The sequence below is a fragment of the Cervus canadensis genome, chromosome 17 (genome assembly GCF_019320065.1).
Source record: "Cervus canadensis isolate Bull #8, Minnesota chromosome 17, ASM1932006v1, whole genome shotgun sequence".
In the NCBI taxonomy this organism is placed as follows: Eukaryota; Metazoa; Chordata; class Mammalia; order Artiodactyla; family Cervidae; genus Cervus; species Cervus canadensis.
Genome location: NC_057402.1, coordinates 4,984,046 through 5,004,387, shown reverse-complemented (window position 1 = coordinate 5,004,387; position 20,342 = coordinate 4,984,046). Strand labels below are relative to the sequence as shown.

Sequence of the window (20,342 nt, the reverse complement as noted above, 5' to 3'; positions counted from 1 at the left end):
TGCTGGTGTGATGAGTGCAGCACTTTCACAGCATCATCTTTTAGGATTTGAAATAGCTCAACTGGAATTCCATCACCTACACTAGCTTTGTTTGTAGTAATGCTTCCTAAGGCCCACTTGACTTCGCACTCCAGGATATCTGGCCCTAGGTGAGTGATCACACCATCATGGTTATCTGGGTCATGAAGATCTTTTTTGTACAGTTCTTCTGTGTATTCTTGCCACCTCTTCTTAATACCTTCTGCTTCTGTTAAGTCCATACCATTTCTGTCCTTTATTGTGCCCATCTTTGCATGAAATGCTCCCTTGGTATCTCTAATTTTCTTGAAGAGATCTCTAGTCTTTCCCATTCTGTTGTTTTCCTCTGTTTCTTTGCATTGTTCACTTAAGGCTTTCTCATCTCTCCTTGCTACTCTCTGGAACTCTGATTCAGTTGGGTATACCTTTCCCTTTCTCCTTTGCCTTTTGCAACTGTTCTTTCCTCAGCTATTTGTAAGGCCTCCTCAGACAACCGCTTTGCCTTCTTGCATTTCTTTTTCTTGGGGATGGTTTTGGTCACCACCTCCTGTGCAGTGTTAGAAACCTCTGTCCATAGTTCTTCAGGCTCTCTGTGTATCAGATCTAGTCCCTTGAATCTATTCATCATCTCTACTGTATAATCATAAGGGATTTGATTTAGGTCGTACCTAATGGCCTACTGGTTTTTCCTACTTTCTTCAATTTAAGTCTGAATTTTGCAATAAGGAGTTTGTGATCTGAGCCACAGTCAGATCCTACTCTTGTTTTTGCTGACTGTATAGAGCTTCTCTTATCTTTGGCTGCACAGGATACAGTCAGTCTGATTTTGGCACTAACCCTTTGGTGATGTTCACGTGTAGAGTCGTCCCTTGTGTTACTGAAGAGGGTGTTTGCTGTGACCAGCTTGTTCTCCTGACAAAGCTCTGTCAACCTTTGCCCTGCTTTGCTTTGTACTCCAAGGCCAAACAAGCCTGCTGCTCCAGATATTTGACTTCCTACTTTGCATTCCACTTGGTTATTACTATGCAATTCTTTTTTAAAGGCAAAATTTGCATTCATTGAAATGCACATTTTTGAACTATATAATTTTTGCAAGTGGATATCTCTGTGTAATCAAAGCATAGAGCATTTCTTTCTCCCTCAAGAGTTCCTTCGGGTTCCTTAGTCCTCCCTTCCCATCCCAGGTAGCCACTCTTCTGGGTTTTGTTTTGTTTCTCTTTACCCTGTTGTAGAAATTCCCGTTAAATGGAATCTCTCCACTCCTTTATCACAGCATCCATGCAGTCTCTGAGGTTTATCCCATTGTCGTATCAGTAGCTTACATCTTCTTACCGCTGAGTGGTGTCCATTCCAGGCTTTGACTGCAAAACACCTCGTTATCTCATCTCATGTTGAGGAACTTCCGGGTGTTTTCTGGTTTTGGACCACTATGAATAAAGCTTCTGTAAAACTTCATACAAGACTTTTTATGGTTATGTAAATGTGTGTATATATTTTTAGGTCATTACCTGGAAATAGAATCTCTGGGTCACAGGGTAGATGTCTATTTAACTGTACGTGAAACAGCCCAGACTTATTCTGAAATGATGATACCTTTTTCCATTTCCACCAGCAGAGAACCCGAGTTCTAGTTGCGTCATATCCTCTCCAGCATTTGGTGTGGTTAGTCCTTTAAATTCTGGCCATTCCAGTGAGCGTGTCCTGTTGCTTCATTGTGTATGTCTGCTTGAATGTTTATTTGGCTGCGTTAGGTCTTAGTCACGGAGCTTGGGATCGTCATCGTGTCGTGGGGGTCTTCCACTGTGGGGCGGGCTACACACGGGCTCTGTGGCTGTGGTCCAGGCTCAGCGGTTTCGGCACGCGGGCTTACTTGCTCCGCAGCATGTAGGATCTTAATTCCCGGACCAGGGATTGAACCCTCACCCCCTGCACTGGAAGCTTGGAGTCTTAACCACTGGACAGCCAGGGAAATTCCCCAGCTGGTTCTTTTCGAAGCAGAGGCTTGCCTACATTCCTCTGTGTTCCGCTCCATGATATTTTCTGTTTCCAGCAGGACAGTAAAAAGACAAACAGAAACAACCTGAATGTCACTTGACCACAGAATTCAAAGCAACTCTAAGGCGAAGAAAAGTGGTCACTTTGCAGATTTTTAGTTTTTTTTTTCCCCCAGGATCTTTAAAAGAAGGAGCAGAGTTGATTTACATTTGAGTGCACACTGTTGCCTGAACCGAGGCGAGCAGAACCCAGTCAGGGTGCCTGTCTAATGTTTGCACTAGTTCCTTAGTTCTGAGTGAGTGCCTGGGGAGGCATGAAATGATTCTGTCTGCAATAAGAAAATGTGTTTCAGGATATCATAGCAGTTTTCATATTAAAGATGAGAAGGGTGAGTGAATGTTTGTCTGAATGACAAAGCTATTTGACTAACTGGTCCTAAAAGACTGATTATTTTTTCTTTTTTTTAGATCAGCTATATAGTTCAAAATTTAGAACTGTTGCTAGCTCCAACTGGTTTCTTGCTATTTCCACCTAAGGCTGGGTTTCTCGGTGCCGCTGACGTTTGGGCCCAGGTTCATCTTTGTCACAGGTCCTGTCCTGTGCACCATAGGATATTTAGCATCATCCTCGGCTGCTGCCATTGAATGGAGCAGGGACAACCAGAAATGTCTCTAGTATTGTCCCGTGTCCGTTAGGGGGGCAAGGTCCCTCTGGTTGATAGCCACTGGCTTACAGCATGCCCTGGGCAGAGGCTGGCAGACACCGGTGGGGGGTCTTCAGTGGCCTGGTCCTGGGTCAGGGATTCTGTGGTGTGGGACTATGGGGTGAACCGTGGCTGCCCTTCCAGCGCGCACCCCAGGGAGGGAGGGAGAGATGCTTGGCCGCCGTTTTCCTAAGCGCCCCCCAAAGAATGCTCAGCTTGCTCTTTTCTTCCTCCTTTGGCCTTGTTGGTGTCTGTGTTCATCTCCTCTGCCCTAAGGAAAAAAATCTGTATCTGCCTTGTCACTCAGAGGATGGTCTGGAGTGGTGTGTTCTCTAGAACCTTAGTTCTAAGGGACGGTGACCTAATATTATGTAAGAGAGGACCCTGTGCCCACAGAAAGTCTGGAAAATGTTGGTTTAAATGAAGGTAAACTGTTCTCCTTATTTTGTAGGAGTTTTGAAAGCTTCTGACATCAACTGTAAATTGTCACTCTCCGAAAGGAACTAGATTGGCCCTGTCTCACATTTCCTCAACATGCAGTTTATCCACAAAGCGTTTTCCAGAGAAATAAAATTCTGTGGGACATGTTTTGGGAAGTATTGCTCTAGAGTCCCCTAGGGGAGGCCGGGGTGCGGGGAGGAGCAGGTGGTGAGCTGGGCACTGAACTGGCAGAGTGGACGGACAGGACTGTGGTCTGGTCCCTGCACGCCCCAGGATGGCCATCTGTAATGGTTACTAAGCAGTGAAAAACTCAGATCCTAGGCGGAAAGGAGCTGCTCTTCTGAGCCTCTGGGGTGTGGCCCCACCCCACCGCCCTACGCACTGTGCTTGGCCCCTTACCCAGCAGTCTCGGATCCTCCCCTCTCTCCCGCAACTAAAGGGTTACAGTCCTGGATTCAGCAGGGACCCTCCTTAGGGATACTGCACTGGCAAAGTGAGCTGTGTCTTTTCTGGTTGGTTGTGGACCATGGTGTGTAAATTGCTAATATTTTGAATATCATCCTGGATATGAGGGGGGAAATAGAGGATAATAGTTAAAAAGGGACCGAAAGCTTTTTGTCAGAAACATGCTTATGCTCAGACTGCCCAGGTTCTTATGTATCAGGTTCCTATTTGTTGATTTGCATGAGAGAGACTGGAAATATCCAGCCGTGTTGATTTGAAACAGCAGCAGTAATATACTATTGGCTATAATAACTCTTTGAATAACCAAACAAAATGCTGAGCTTTACTCTACATGTTGAAAGTTGGTTGGGAATTCCCTGGCGTCCAGTGGTTAGACTTGGTTCAACCTTGGGGCCCAGGTTCAATCCTTGGTCTGGGAACAAGAAGCCCACGAGCCACATGGTGAGGCCAGGGGAAAGAAAAGAAAAGAAAAAAGTTGGTGAAACCGTTTTGCCAGTTCAGAGAAAGAATATTTCCAGAATCCGTTTCTTTTGGAGCCGCTGAGATGGAGTCTCTGGTGGACGGAGCCATTCGGCTGGGTTGACCTCACGGGCCCAGCCACAGGGAGAGTGCCCTGGTAAGGGTCAGTCTGGAGGGTGGTGCCAGCCAGCCTCAGGCCGTTGGCCTCTGGTACTTGTATTGTTGTGACCCGGGGTGTGAACGCAGTGGCAGGCAGAGCAGTCTCCATAAAGAAAAGCCTCAGTAAAGACACACCTGCTGAGAGAAGGCCTCTCCCCAGATGAATGACTGAAACCGTCTACAGCCTGCATTGAAGGTTAGAAAGAAGGCCGGTCTGAACGTGAGATGCTTATTTTCAGAGGTTGCTTACAGTGCTCAGTTAGTTCCTGTAAACTGACTAATGGAAAACTTTAGTCTATGTTTCTATATTTATTAATTGTAAGAGAAACTACCAAAGTATTCTTTCAGGAGTTTAGATGGGAAGAGTTTGAATGCGTGTCCAAAGCCGTAAGAGCCTCGATTTTTGTAAGATACTGTAGAAATGAGATGCTAATGTTCAGCTGCTGATGGGAGAATAAAACCTGATAAACTTGCTTGACGTTATTTGTGAGCTTGTAACTTGTGATCATGGATAATAAACAGTGATTTGGTAACCCTGACTTTAAAGCTGACCTAAATAATAAACTCATTATTTATTTTTACCTGCACAATAGTATTGAGCAAGTGAACAACCTGCGAGAGATACAAGCACTGAGACGCCTGAACCCACACCCGAACATTCTCACGTTGCACGAAGTGGTTTTGTGAGTATACTGGGGCTTTAAAAAGTATCTAACCTCGATGATAATTGTTAGATCTCTTTTTAGGAAAGAAAACCACAGTAGACGTTATAAATATTGGCTTTGTAGCTCAGACACGTATTTGGACCAGTGTCTGCATCCGAGTCCTAAAGTGGAAAGGCCTTCGTTGCAGTGACTCCGTGTCACAGCAGCGACCGTCATTCAGATGGTCCCCCTCCGGAGACTCCGTTGGCTTCTGTGTGGGCGGCGGCGGCTCGGGACCCCTGTGTGTCAGCCTTGTTGCCCTCCTTCGGGGGCCGCACTTAGGTCATCCCTGCAGTTGCCATCTTGGTATGACTTCATGCAGCCGTTCTCACTGTACTTGACGTAATTTCAAGGGAGTTTTCATTTCTGTTCAAATGAAGAATGCAGAGCACAGCTCGTCTGCTGGGGGCTAGGGCTGGGATCTGGCCTGAAGCTCCGAGAAGGCGCCCCTCAGCGGGAAGCCTGGCCTGTACCACCATCCGGGGAACCGCAGTCTCTGACCGTTGAGGTGGGGGAGGTTTTCATCAGAGGGCTGACCAGTTCTGCAGTCAGAACACAGTGCCTTGTCTTGGCCGCGTGGCCTCCTGGCCCGCGTGCTCTGAGGCACGTCTTCGGCCGGGTCCGGAGGCTGCAGCCTGCACGGACGGTCACAGCGCTGCCTGTGCTGAGCGCTTCAGGGGCAAAGCGCTTCTGTCCACGGCAGCCCGAGGGACGGCGCGCCCCGTCCAGCCCCTTCACAGGCGCCCTGCGGGGCCTGGGGTGACCCTGCAGAGGTGTGGGGAGAGGCGTCTTCCTCCTTTTGCCCCTGGCCAGGTTTTGTATTTCACTCCCCACACTGTGATGTATCTCAGTGACGTGGAAGTAATTTAGGTAAATTAAAGCTGAATTTGCAGCCACAGAGCTTGAATTAAGTCCTACTTTCTTTGTTTTGCTTCTCTAACTCCTCAACCTGTTTTCTTCTATCTGAAGATATAATAGTTACTTTTATAATCTCAAGATGCTTTTTTCCCAAAATTGTGGGAGGCCAACTTTTAGAATTTTTGCCTAAAGTTGGTTTATTATTATTTAAAATTATTTTTACCTAAAATACCGATTGAAAATCAAAACTTCTGCTGTTTTGGTCATCACACTTTGGTCTTTGCTGTGGGAGTGTTTTATGTTTATCAGAAGTGTTTACAAATGAGTTAAATATTTTGATGCTTTTTTTCTGGTTAATACAAGGAAAAAACCATTTTAAATCCTGCTTTCTTCTTCAGTGACAGAAAATCTGGTTCTCTTGCACTAATATGTGAACTTATGGAGATGAATATTTATGAGCTAATACAAGGTATGTAGAATAATTTGAAAGAGCGTCTAAGATCTTTTAAAGCTTATAGTTCCCATATATTTGTCTTAATTCTCAAAATCATCAGTCACCACAGTTCAGTAGTTGTATATGAGTATACAGTGCGTGTGTGCTAAGTCGCTTCAATTGTGTCCGACTCTTTGTGACCCAGCGGACTGTAGCCCACCAGGCTCCTCTGTCCGTGGGATTCTCCAGGCAAAAATACTGGAGCGGGCTGCCATTCCCTCCCCCAGGGCATCTTCCCGACCCAGGGATGGAACTCGTGTCTCTCGTCCCCTGCATTGGCGGGCGGGTTCTTCACCACTAGCACCAGCTGGGTGTGGGAGGTATTTGGGGGGCAGTCTTGTCTGCTCGGGACGTGATGCCACATGGCGCTCAGGCTGGCGGGGTGACGCGGGTGAGGGTGGCACAGCGGGAGGCCCAGCTCAGGCCTCTCACAGGCTCGTGCCCTTCGAGGGTCCGTTCCGGGCTCTGCCATTGCTCGGCATTCTACTCTAGGCTTCGGAATAAGGCAGGCCTTCCCCCACAAATAGTCCCCTGAGAGGGACTCTCCTTCCTCCTTGGGTTTGGATCCTCACACGGTGCCCTCTGCTGCTGAGTGCTCATTCATTCCCCGTCTTTTGAACGACACAGCACTGTTTGGGGAAGCATGCGTGCCTGAGCCGACCAAGGTCACGGCTGCTTCTGGAGGCTGACAGAGGTCACCTGGGGAAGCAGAGAGGAGGAGGCAGAAGGTTGGCCCATGTTTATCAAATAGCCCTGGGCCTGACCTCCCCGTTGTGTTAGATGTCAGGACAAATGAGCCTTGTAAATATCACACAGCAAGTGTTAGACTTTATGGATCATATTATTCTTACCGAACAAATGAAAAAATATCACTGCCTTTGTTATATGAAGGACTTTTTATATCTGAAATAGAATTTTAGCAACAATATCATAGATGATTTAAAAACTGCTTTATTACCTCAAGCAGGTTAGGCCAAAGGGCAGATGATGTGGTGTAGAAAACTTTTAGATCGAGAAGCTGTTCTTGCAACAAAGGGGACATTTAACATGATGTTAAAGGTGCATGTGAAGAGTTCAGATAAAGTTATGTTTATGAAATGGAAGTATGGAAACAAGTATTATGTCAAATGGACATATTTTATATGTGATTTAAAATATGTGGCTTAGTATATTAATAAATAGCATGAGTAGACAAGTTTTACGTCTGTGAAAGTTGATATAAAACTTTTGGATCCAGAAACTTTTACATCTTTTGAGGAAAGTAGGAGATTGTCTTGTATCTGGGAATATATGATATTTCTTTTAAGTTACAAACCTTGTGTATTTTATTCATAGACAAACCTCTCACTCAGGTGTCTTGCTTTAAGTACAATTTAAAATAAACTTAAGTCATCTGGCTTCTTGGTTTAAAAACCTATTAAAAATAAGAGCTCTTAAAAGGCGCTTCTAGAACTTTACACACTAACAGAAAGTGACAGGTGACAATCCAGTCATGGGGGAGGAGACTGAAAATATAAACCAAACCAAGAGTGGTCTGGGAGAACAGCTCTAAGCTGCCAGGTTCCCCAAGACAGGTTAGAGGGAACATAGTCATGTACTGGATTGTGATAACTATATCACTGTAGGAAACGCTGATGGGAAAGTGAGTGAAATGTTTTTAAAAGATTCCCATGTAAAGTACCTACAAATAGAAAAGAGTTGTATATCTGAGGAGTAAACCTCACTTACCTGGAAATTTCACTTGAAGTCTTATTCCAGACAACTTGGATATAAATAAGGTGTTACTCTGTGATTAACTTTCAGATGCACTAACTGACTTAGATCCTTCACTCTGATAGTCTCTGTGTAATACATATTTTCACAGTGTATCAGGACAGGGTATCAATGCAACCAGGAGAAACAACCGCTAAATTTTACTGTAATTTGCAATGATCTTTTTACCAGTAAGTCGACATTTTGTTCTTATGAATCTACAGAATCACCTCCTTTTAGTATAATAACAATTCTCTTGGTATAAGATACATATCTTATGTTAGACTTATGCTTGTTAGAGTGTGATATTTTAAAACTCGAGGGGAGGGGATAATTTCTGGCAAGTTTTTGTATGTTTAGATGGGAGAAAACTTTGTTTAGAAATTAATATTTTAATTTCCAGTAGTAGGGGAGTCATGTAATTGGAGGAAGTGAATCTGTTTCTTTCGGTGTCTGTCTACAGAGACCGTAGAAAGCAGACTGTTGTATTATAGCTCAGCGGCCGTCGGTTCACCCTGGGGATGCCGAGTGGCTTCACAGGCCAGGCGCTGTGCTCTGAGCATGGGATCAGCTGCTGTCAGTGCTAAGGGGCCTCTAAGTGTCAGAGATGTTAAAACATGGGGAAAACGGCTGACAGTGATTGTAAGATACTCACTGTTGGAACATGAACCCTGATTTCAGAGTTGCCTTAGCATTGAAGAAATACAATCATCCCTTGGTGTCTGCAGGGTACTGGTTCCAGGAGCCCCTCAGGTACCAGAATCCACGGATGCTCAAGCCCCTTGTGTATAAAACGACTCAGGGATTCAGCCAACCTCAGAAACCTCGGATGCGGGACCCGCGGACAGAGACCCGGGGGTTCGGGGCGCCGACTGTGCGGCGATGACAGTGATGGCTGATGGCCGTGAGTGCTCACCACAGGCCAGGCGCTGCCCCTGGCCCTTGAGAGGAATCAGCTTGTTTCACCCTGAGAGCCTGTGAGGCAGATTCTGTCATGATCGCATGTTCGGGATGGTGAAAGGGAGGCATGGAGAGACGAGGGACCCCTCCATGGCTGTGGGCCTCGTCCGGGATGGTCTGGGGCCGGGGCTCGGGCAGCGCCTGCTCTTGCCCACTGCACATGGCCCTCTGGACAGCCCTGAGTGGACCGGGAAGGCCTGGTGGCCAAGGCCACCACCAACCACTTTCGGGCCACGTGGTCTCCTGCCGTGGCTCCTCTGCCTGTCCTCCTCGACAGACTTGGCCACCCAGACCCTGAGACCCCCCACCGGCAGCACACGGGCCGCCTTCTGGAGCACAGGCTGTTCCAGGTCCGGGGGCTGGTCTTGCCACCTTAGGGTTATACCGTTCAGAGTCTGTGAGTGCACCAGGCATCCTGAAACAAATCCGTGACTCTGGGCGGTGAGCCAGGAAGGAAAAAGCAAACCAAGCTTTGTTTGACTATAAGCGTAGCTTTACAGTTTGTTTCCATGAGGAGCTTAGGCCGTGTGTCTGAGCTATGGAGCATTTTATACAAGGGGCTTGCGCATCCACGGATTGTGGTACCTGAGGGGCTCCTGGAACCAGGACCCTGCAGACACCCAGGAATGATTGTATTTCCTCAATTCTAGGGCAACTCTGAAATCAGGGTTCATGTTCCAGTCATTATGCAATGTAACAATTTTGCACGACATTACTGTGTCAGATTAATTCAGTTATATTTTTATATTTGAACAGATCTGAGCCACTGAATTGTAAGATGCAGTATTTTTTATGTACCAACGAAAAGGAAGAAAAACATTGCCACTGCCACTCTGACACATACCTTTCTTTTCACTTAGCAATTTTAGTTCTGTCCTTATTAAAGGAAATTGTTCAGAACTATTGAGACAGTTTCCACCCACATCACTTTTGTGCATATATAAAAAGGAAATAGACATGACATAAACCTGTTACGGCATTGCTAGCTCTTCCTTGAAACATTCTGATGTGGCGTGATCGCTGAGCGTCTTCCTCACTTTGTCCATCTGTGCTCTTCAGGGTGTGAGTGATGCAGCAGCGTTTTCGCTGGAATTTCCTGAAGCTGATGGCACCACCCTGTTAGGTCAGCTCTGGTGCTTCTCGGAGGTGCCGTCCGGTTCTGTGTCCAGGGAGCACGGGTGTCCCCGATCGCAGTCCAGGCCAGAGCACGCACAGCACCGTACGCCTCTCACGGCGGCAGGCCCTGGTCTGGAAGATGGGGGTAATGATGGTGTCTGGCTCTCGGGGTAGTTGTGAGGAGTAGATGAGAGGTGTGAGGCGTGTGGAGCAGCACCCGGCTGGCCTGGTCTTTAATCAGCGTGGGCTGCTGTCGCCACCACCACCCCCACCGTCATCGCGCGACACACAGCTGGTGTGCGCCGGCTCTGGATTCCTGGACTGGCTCGTCCCCGTGCTGGGAGCTCAGCTCCACTCTAGAGGTGAGGAAAAGAGCTTGCAAGAAGTCAGAGCACTTGCCTGAGATGAGCCAGCTTCCGAGAGCAGAGCTGGGGAGCTTCCCTGGCCGTCCATCCAGTGGTTAAGACTCTGCGCTTTCAATGCCGGGGGTGTGGGTTCGATCCCTGGTCAGGGAACTGAGATCCCGCATGCCGCATAGTATGGCCAAAAAATAAGAAACACAGCAGAAGACAAAGAGCAGAGCTGGGAGGCCCTCCTTGAATGCGGCCTTGTTGAGACAGGGGTGCTGGCGATGGCTCCAGCTCCATGCTGAGTCTGACACCCCGCCTGCTTCCCTCTGCGGGTTGGGACCTCCAACCTCTCTGAGAATCGCGTGCTGTCCCGCGGGCCTCTCTCTTGGAAAATACTGATGGCAGACGCGTGCTCGCAGGCTGCCTCAGGGCCTAGCCTCTGGGCCCAGGCGTAGACTGTGGGCCACTTGGCCGCACCGTGGTGGGCCCGGCAGGCACCTCGGAGCCTGACCTGGAGAACCAGGCGTGGCCTGGGGACAGGGCCTCTTGTGGGAGGGGCGTGTGTGCTAGATTTCCTGGTGCAACGCGGGTTACACTGGAGGCCACAGCTAATCATTGTGTTCACTTTCAATTTTTTACATTGCTGGTGTTATGTGTGACATTCATTAAGTGCCTTCTTAATGAGAATATTTGGTCAAAAATTATCTTGGAATAATTAATTTGGCTCAGTGAGCCAGGGAAATACTGTTTGCAGTCTGCTGGCTTCAGTAAAGGGTCATACAAGGAACCTCAGGGTGTTTTATTAACAGTATTTTGTCTGCTTCAAGATGTTTGTAAGTGAGAATCTGGTGGGAACCAGATACCATCTTGCGCCCGGAAAGTTAGGATCTTCTTTTGGGGGAAATACTGTGAAAGTCGATAGTCCATCCTCCTTGTTGAGGGTGTGGACTCTCTGATTGCTCAGAGCGGTTGTGCCGTGGCTCGGGCGGGCCCCTTGTTCCCCTGGGAGCCCCCGCGTGCAGACAGGAATTCCCACGGAGAGATGGGAAGGAGTCACAGCCTTGCCCCCATGGCTACGAATGGGTAGAGGGGGGCAGCCCAGGGGGAAGGCAGAGAGTCCGCCTGCCCTGGGGGCAGAAGGCAGTGAAAGGTCAGACTCCTGGCTCCCCCGCCTGCTTGTGATTCACTCGGGCTAGGCCTGGGCCTTGGAATCTGCTTTATGAAAGATCCCTAGGCGATTATGAAGATGGGATGCATTAGACTTTTCCTAAAAGAGTCCACCTTCCCTGAGTTCAGGTTCAGATGAATGTAAGGACAACTTTATGCTGTAATCAGGATGTGTCTGTGTGGATGTGGCTGGGAAGGGTGCTTCTAGGAACAGAGCAGGCTGAGTACAACCGGGAAGGGGGAGAAGGGGATGGGGCTGGAGCGTCCCGTCAGCAAGAGGGAGGTGTGGTTCCCGAGGCGCAGAGCCAGGCCCCGCAGCCGGTTCTGGGAACTCGTTGGAAAGGCAGCTTTCAGGGCCCCACCACAGACCTGCTGAACCAGACATGCCGGGCAAGGATGGGGGGCGGCCTGTGTCTTCACAGGCCCCAGGGGACTGGGGGCCCTGGTCCTGAGAGCCCTGAGCTGAGGGGAGTCTGCCACCGGGGTCTGGGGAGCCCGCCTCGTCCTTGGGCAGCGAGGACAGAGGAGACAGAACTTCACAACACTTCAGCCAGCCTCACGGGTGACAGAGAGTGGAAATTTTGCTTTCTTTTCACCTTTGTACAGATAATTGATATAATTATTACAGAATAAAGGAATTATAAAATTCCTCAAGCTGTGGGAAGCCAATAGTCTTAGTTTTAATTCTTTTTAATTGTGGAAAACTGATGTGAAACAGAATAAAAAGATTATAGTATGACATGGGAAAATTCACTGCACTTAGACATTTTGTAAATTGTTACTTTCTATCATTAACATAAACATTCTTGTTATGCGAGAAAAAGAAAACATTAATTTTTCAACAGAAATTGCAAACTTAGGACCAAAAATGTCAAGTGGGCCATGTGCTCATGTTGGCTTTCTGAATTATTAGGTGAGAGCATGTGTTTCTCATATTTAAAACCTAATAACCTAGAAACACAGATCTCTGGGGTTAAAATCAAGTTAAAAGGTGACATCTTCAAGAGGACGGGTGTCTGTGGTACTGGTTGCCATTCAGTCGCTAAGTCGAGTCCGACTCTTTGGGACCCCGTGGCCTGCAGTGGTCCGTGGTACTGGAGTGTGATGTGCGGGGTTCTAGAACATCACTAACACCGCAGGAGTGAGGAAGGTGTAGGTTGCAGGCTGTGTGGATGGGTGCCTGGCGTGCTGCAGGGCACAGTCCGCGGTGCCAGTGTCTGCTCCCTTTTGTGAGAGGAGCGTGTGGGCTGTGAAGTTCAGTCATTGGTCGTCTTCTTTGATTGAGAGAACGTACTTCTGGGACTTCCCTGGTGGTCCAGTGGTTAAGACGTCACGCTTCCACTGCAAGGGGTGCGGGTTCAATCCCTGGTCAGGAAACTTAAGACCCCGTATGCTGGGCAGTGCAGCAGAAAAGAAAAAAACAAAACTGTGATCTATTCCCTTAAAGACGGAAATCTCCATCTAGACAGGAAGCTGAGGAAAATGCTGGATTTGCAGGTGACTCCTGCCATCTCGGGCTTCCCAGGTGGCTCAGTGGTAAAGAACCCGCCTGCCAATGCAGGAGACACAGGAGACGCAGGTTCGATCCCTGGGTCAGGAAGATCTCCTGAGGCAGGAAATGGCAACCCACTCCAGTATTCTTGCTTGGTAAATTGCGAGGACAGAGGAGCCTGGCGGGCTGCAGCCCATGGGGTCGCAGAGGCAGACGCGACTGAGCGCGCGCAGCACACACGTGGCCAGCCGTCTCGCAGTCGCAGTGTGGAGGAGCGTGCCCTGCAGGCCTGCCCGAGGCTGCATGGGGGCCCCAGGCCGAGTGCCCCGTGGTGATCACTCAGCACCCTCCCCACTGCAGAGAAGGCCTGCTGCCCTGCGATTCTGAATGAGGTCATGTCGGTATGTAGCATTCTACATGGCATATTTTGTAGATGGACTCCGTATTTCCTAGAACTGTTCCATCCTGTTTTTCACTGAGAAAATTAGAAATTTTTGCACATTATTAAAAATGGGGATATTGGTAACCATATTTGGCTCTCTCCTTGATTGCACAGGAAGAAGACACCCGTTATCAGAGAAGAAAATCACTCACTACATGTACCAGCTGTGTAAGTCTCTGGACCACATGCACAGGTACTCACGTGGAGACTTGGAGGCTTTCAGATTGATAGAATGTGTTACCATTCATTAGAAAATGCAGTGTGGAAGAATTTGAATGAGGTGCAATTAATTCTGGCCTTCTTTTCATGTTGAATGCAGAAATGGAATATTTCACAGAGATGTAAAACCAGAAAATATATTAGTAAAGGTAAGAACTTTTATATGAAAAATTGATATCAGAATGAAGATAGAATATAAAAAGCTTTTCACTGGATATGCTTTCAATCCCAATGGATGTCATGTTTGTTATTTTTTTTTCCCCTTCCAGTTTTGGGAAAAAAATCATTAATAAATGCCATGAACATAACTGCACATCTGGAAAAAGGCACCCTTCTTATATACTGTGTATAAAAATAAACTCCATTTATTGATAAATTATTCTAAATGCTGTAAATATAAAAGGGGAAGAGGCAGGATTTGAGCTCAGGTCTGTCTCACTCAAAAGCCCTTAAACTGTACATGTGTAAAGTGTACAGTTTGTTAGGTTTGGGCATTTGTACATACCCATGAAACCATCATCCTAGTCAACAAACAAAGCCACTGCCCCCAAAAGCTTCCTCTTGCCTTTGGTAACCTTTGCCTTCCTGTCCCTTGTCCCCAGGAAAGACAAGCTGACTTTCTGTCATAATAGAATTACTGTGTCTTCTAGAATGTTCTGTAAATGGAATTACATGGTATACACCCTTCTGTGGTCTGACTTCTTTCACTCAGCATCGTCCTTCTGAGATTTGTCCGCATTGTAGTGTGTGCACGCCACAACTTTTGAAATTGTCTCACAGCTCCTGGATGTTTGGCTCTGTTTTTGATGTTCTTCTATTGCTTTGCATTTCAGTTTGGGAGGCTTCTGTTGGCACATCTTCACGCTCACTGACTCTTTCCTTGGCTGATGAGTCTGTTGATGAACCTATCAGTCATTTAAAATTTTTCTTCCAGTGTTTTTTTATTTCTGATGTTTTCTTTTGATTTTTTCTTAGGGTTTCCATCTCTCTTCTTACATTTCCCATCTGAACTTGCATGCTGTCTTCTTTTTCCCCTGGAACCCTTAAATTAATCATATATATATTTTTTTTAATTTCCTGTCTGATAATTCTAAAATTCTAAAACCTGTGCCACATCTGAGTCTGGTTTTGATGCATGCTTTGCCTCTTCAGACCGTTGTTTCTTGCCTTTTTATGTGCCTTAATTTTTGTTGACTGTATTGGGAATGGGAAAAAGGGACAAGGCTTTCAGTGTAGGTTTCTTCATCGTCTGGCCGAGAGAAGTGCTGTTTAACGTGGGCTGTAGCCGCAGGTGCCTGCCAGAGACTTCATGTTTATTGACAGCATGCGTTTTACGACTTGAGTATGAGAGAGAGAGAAGCTGGAAGAAACGCCTTGAAACCTGTTTGAGGCATAACGGGGAATATGACCAGGGTGTAGAATTCATCTGTAGACTTAGACTGTGACTTAAACATTTGCACAGCCCGTAGACGTTTTGCAGACATTTTGAAATGTCTATAAAACACAGCCAGAATATTTGTAAATGTGATCCACTGGATAGAGACCCCACTTCCTCATGGGTCAGCGGCAACTTCACAGATGCTTACAGAGCCAGCACTCTATGGTCTGCAAGCTCGTGTAGATGCCAGGCGTCCTTGTGTCAGTGCGCCAGTCCCTGGAATGGCCTGTGTGATGGTCGCTACTTGGTGAGACGTTCCTTGTCCCCGTGTCTCCCCGCTCACAGCAGGATGTCCTGAAGCTCGGGGACTTCGGCTCGTGCCGGAGCGTCTACTCCAGGCAGCCGTACACCGAGTACATCTCCACCCGCTGGTACCGGGCCCCTGAGTGCCTCCTCACCGACGGCTTCTACGGCTTCAAGATGGACCTGTGGAGCGCGGGCTGCGTGCTCTACGAGATGGCCAGGTAGCGCTGGGCCCCTGGGGGAGCATCCAGCGGCTTCCCGCCAGGCCCGCCCTTCACGCTCTCCTGAGCGCCTGGAACGGTCCTTCTCGTGTCGTGGCTGCCCTTGAACCTGACGGGAAGCGGGCGGACCGCTCCCCTTGTCTGCCCAGCGTGGAGGGAAGAACACTGTCAGTTACTTCTCTCCCAGCGGCTGCCCGGCCCTGGGTGGCCGAGCCTCTCCGTGTGGCCTTATCAGTGGTATAACCGATGAAGCCCGTGAAGGAACGGAGCCAGGGCGTGCTTCCAGCGCCGTGTGGGGCCTGCCGTGCCCCTAGTCTGCCTTCGGAGTCCAGTCATTCCCACGGGCTCTCAGGCCCCAGGGCTGAGGAGCAGCAGGAGTCCAGAGTGCCCTGGCCCTGAGCATGCTGCCCCCACCCCAGCCTTGGCTCCAGCTCTGGGCGGAGCAAGGCCACAGTAGAGGCCGGGAAGGGAGGAGGGGGCGCACCCTCCTGCTCCGGGGCGTGGGAGGGGTGATTTACGTCGGAGTGACCCGGTCAGAGGAGCAGAGCCCAGCAAGGCGGGAGGACTCAGGGCGTCCACTGGCCCCTCGATAAATGCACAGGCCCTCCAGGGCGCAGCTGATTCTAGAGCTTCCCTGTTGATAAGTGAGTGTTATTTTTGGAAAGGAGACTGGTAGTTTCGCTGATAAAGTTCCAACAGATGGTGTTTTCTCATGTGCTTAAGTCCCTTGGCTTCCCCGGTGGTTCAGACGGTAAAGAATCTGCCTGCAATGTGGGAGACCTGGGTTCAATCCACGGGTCAGGAAGATCCCCTGGAGGAGGGCATGGCAACCGCTCCAGTATTCTTGCCTGGAGAATCCCCTGGACAGGGGAGCCTGGTGGGCTACAGCCCACGGGGTCCCAAAGAGTCGGACAGACTGAGGACTAAGCGTAGCACAGCACAGTCGCTCGAGTCAGTTTGGAGGGAGGCGAGAGGCGCCGGAGCCCTTTTATCCACGAGTCCCAGCTCTGTGAAGGCTCGGAAACCGAAAGGCTCCGTGGACCTCGTTTGTCCACGCCGTCTGGCCTGGCCCGGCCTGCACTGTTGTGGACCGCGCTCCCCCGGTGGTGAGAGGCGCTGGGGGTTTCCTCTCGCAGCTGGTGGAGACCCAGCTGTGCAGATTCAGGAGTGGGCTCTGTGCCTTAGAAGGACCCCGACGTGGGCACAGTGGAGGAGGAAGGCCCGGGGCGGGGGCGGGCGGGGGCGCGTGCTGGAGGTCCCTCTGCCGCCTGGAGGGTCCGGGCCCTGACGGCAGCCTTGATCCCACCCAGCCTGCAGCCGCTCTTCCCTGGCGCCAACGAGCTGGACCAGATCTCCAGGATCCACGACGTCATGGGCACGCCTGCTGAGAAGACCCTCACCAAGTTCAAGCAGTGAGTGCAGGCCCCGGGCCCCGCCCCAGGGCTCGCCCCGCCGCTGTTCCCCGAGGGCCCGGCACAGCCGCTCGGCCGGGCAGTTGGGAGGTGTCCCCAGGGGTTCACTCGGACCTCGGAGCCTCGGGTGAGGATGGCTCCCAGCACAGGCCGCATGCCTGGCCTGGGGCAGCTCCGCCCGATGCCCCGCCACACTGACCCCTGGGCGGGGACTTGGGGGAGCCGGGCTCTCAGGGGGCCCCGGGGACGTGAGGGGTGGGCAGCACCCAGCAGCTCCCAGACCCTAGGAAGGTACGGAGATGACAACTATGTTGGGGTCTTGTTCTTTTTTAAAATTTTCTTTCATTCTTCTCTGGTGGGAATGTTATGTTAGTCTTTTCAAGGGAAAGTTTTCTTGTATTTAGAGCATGAGATTTCACACACACACACCCGTTTTAAAAACAGATTTAATGTTTTGGAGCAGTTTTAGGTTCACAGGAAAAGTGAGTGGAAGCACAGAGACCTCCCCTCTCCTGGTGCCTCTCCCTGGCGCCCGCTGCCCTGGGTCGCATGGAGGCTGTAACGGAGCCCAGGGCCGCGGCTGCCTGAGGGTCCCTCTGCTCTCAGAGTCTGGACGACTTCCTGCCTCCCCGCCCCACTGTTAGATGTAAACTGTTCCCTTCAGCACAGGTCCTTGTGCAGTCTTGATGCTGGACCGGCCACGTGCTCTAAATGGCGGCGTGACCGTTTATTATCATTGGGCTTTTAATGCAGGTCGAGAGCTATGAGTTTTGATTTTCCTTTTAAAAAGGGATCAGGGATACCTCTACTGACCACCAGTCTGTCCCCGCAATGCCTCTCCCTCCTGCACGCCATGGTGGCCTATGATCCCGACGAGAGAATCACTGCCCACCAGGCCCTGCAGCACCCTTACTTCCAGGGGCAGAGGTGGGCGCCCTGCTGGGGCCGAGGGGCGCGCGGAGGGGACTGGGGGTGCGGAGGGGCAGGGGGAGACACGCGGAGGGGCCAGGGGGGCGTGGAGGGGCCAAGGGGCGCGTGCGGAGGGGCCGGGGCGGGGCGTGGAGGGGCCGAGGGGCGCGCGGGGGGCCGGGGGGGCACGCGGAGGGGCCAGGGCGCGCAGAGGGACAGGTGGTCCCGGGAACAGTGCCCATACCTCTGGGAACCCACCTCTCGCTGCTCTCTTGGACTTTTTTCCAAAAGGAGGCTACAGTGGCATCAGGGAGGGTAGGAGGAGGGCCTGTGGCTGCCTTCCAGTCGAGGTCAAGGCTCCAATGTTGAGCCCAGGGAGTCAGAGCAGAGCGGGCTAGTGGGGTGAGCCTGCTCCTCTGAGGCTCCAGAGTGAGCTGGGCGGCGTCGACGTGGGGAGTGCCTGCCCCGGGGCATCTGACCACCCCTCTGTCACCACCTGCCTCGAGTCCTGGAGCGCAGAGCCCAGAGGCTGTCAGGCTGAGGCAGAGAAGGGGCGAGCTCCCCGGAGGTCAGTGGGTGAGACGCGCGTGAGCGAGGCAGGGGAGCAACAGGCCGGAGACTGGAGGTGGCGGACACCACGTGGGTTCTCAAGAGAGGGGCCCTTCTGTGCCCCCCACAGGGCGGCCGAGAAGCAGGCGCTGGCCAGGGCCAGGCGGAAGGCCCCCGCTCCCTTCCCCGAGCGCCCCACGGCCCCAGAGCTCAACAGCACCTGGCAGACGGCGCAGGAGGGCCGGAAGCAGGTACTGTGTGATCGGGGGAGCCAACGGCCGCAGGGACCCCTGTGTCTCCCAGGCAGACGCCCTGGAGGGCCCCCCACCCGCCCGGAGGGGCTGTCAGCGACCTGCCGCCAAACCAGACAGCGACGGCCCGTGCCGGGCGTGGGCGCCGGCTCCCACGGCCCCGCCCTTGCTACCCACCAGCTCCGTCCACAGCCTCGCGGGCGGGTCCTCCCACCCCCAGGGCCAGGCTGCACCCGACCCAGCGCCGGTCACGTTGTCGTGTCCCTCAGGCCACCCTGGCTGCGGGCGCAGGGAGGCCACCCCTGGCCAGGTGACCCCTTGGCCGCTGAGCCCTGCGGGAGCAGCGGGCAGCCGGCGCTTGCTGCGCACGCTCTTAGCAGCTGTGGCTTCTCCTTGTGAGAGCATCACCTTCAGGCCCCCAGCCCCCTTCACAGCCGTGTGCAGGCTCCGAGCTGCGTGGCGACTGCTCCTCCGCCCTTCCTCACTCAGCCCGGCGTGCATTGAGGGTCCGTCTGCTGGGGGCCGAGGACGCGGGTGTCCCTGTGGCCAGGCTGCCCTCAAGAGAGCGAGACCCCGGGGCCGGGCCCTGCTGGCCTGTGTGCACGTCCAGGAGGCGACGGAGCTCAAACCTCGCCTCCCGCTCTCCCGCAGCCTGCCCGCCCTTCATCTTCCGGGGGGTGGGGGCAGCCGCTCAGCCCCGCCGTGGACACCCCACTCCGCCAGCCTGAGCCCCTCACTTGGCCCCGGTGACCGCTGTCCCCCCGCCGCCCCGCCTGCTGGTCAGGTGCGCGTGTTTTCCTTGCCGACACCTGCCCAGGGAGCCCCCTGCAGGCAGAGCCGAGGCCCACTCCCGGCTGCGGTGCCTGGACCTCGTGTGAACGCGTGGTGCAGATGGAGTCTGATGAAACTCTGGACCCTGACGTTGGAATCTCATACAGTTTTCGCGTGCCGTGAAATTTTCTTCAGCCGTTAAAAGCTGTGAAATCCATTAGCTCACTGGCCACAGAAGCAGGCTGCAGGCCGCGCGGCCAAACCCAGGGGTCAGAGTGGGACGCAAGACCGCACCCTGCCCCTGACCGCAGTCAGCGCAGGCCTGGCCTGGGAGCGGCCCCCGACTTTCTGCCTGGGACACGGCGTGTGTGGGCCAGTCACCGTGTGGTCACACCTCGCGGTCCAGAATCGTGTGAGGCAGGAGCGTAGGAGCGCCCCTGTTGCCCTGCCTAATTCCCGCAGGGGGGTTGGCATCCTGCCTTCACCTGGCCGTCCTTGTTTGTAGAAACAGCCCGCGAGGCCAGAGGAGAACCACCCCCGGAGGCAGGGGCCGGCCTACCTGATGGAGCTGCCCAGGCTGAAGCTGTCGGGAGCGGCCACGCTGGCCTCCTACTCCAGCCCGGCCCTGCAGTCAGTGTTCGCCCCGAAGGTGCCGCTGCTGAGACCCCTCAAGTGCGTCGGTGCGGCCCAGAAGGTGGGCGTCCCTCGTCCCCCCGCCCTGTGCTCCCGCCCACCCCGGCCCCCACTGAGCATCT

The 20,342-nt window shown here is 51.7% G+C and overlaps 1 protein-coding gene across 9 annotated transcripts in view; it reads left to right on the top strand.

The window, feature by feature from the left end:
• MOK (MOK protein kinase) overlaps window positions 1-20,342 on the top strand; it is a 41,123-nt gene that overhangs the window by 20,264 nt on the left and 517 nt on the right. For 3 of the 9 annotated variants that reach the window (XM_043490305.1, XM_043490304.1, XM_043490307.1), the window contains 9 exons: window positions 4,834-4,923; window positions 6,201-6,271; window positions 13,689-13,767; window positions 13,894-13,942; window positions 15,517-15,695; window positions 17,006-17,107; window positions 17,861-18,034; window positions 18,696-18,816; window positions 20,093-20,281. In XM_043490305.1, coding sequence (XP_043346240.1) covers window positions 4,834-4,923; window positions 6,201-6,271; window positions 13,689-13,767; window positions 13,894-13,942; window positions 15,517-15,695; window positions 17,006-17,107; window positions 17,861-18,034; window positions 18,696-18,816; window positions 20,093-20,281 — 1,054 coding nt within the window. Of the gene's footprint in view, window positions 1-4,833; window positions 4,924-6,200; window positions 6,272-6,291; window positions 13,534-13,688; window positions 13,768-13,893; window positions 13,943-15,516; window positions 15,696-17,005; window positions 17,108-17,860; window positions 18,035-18,695; window positions 18,817-20,092; window positions 20,282-20,342 lie in introns of those variants that run through there. The other 6 variants (XM_043490306.1, XM_043490308.1, XM_043490309.1 and 3 more) reach the window with 6 other exon arrangements.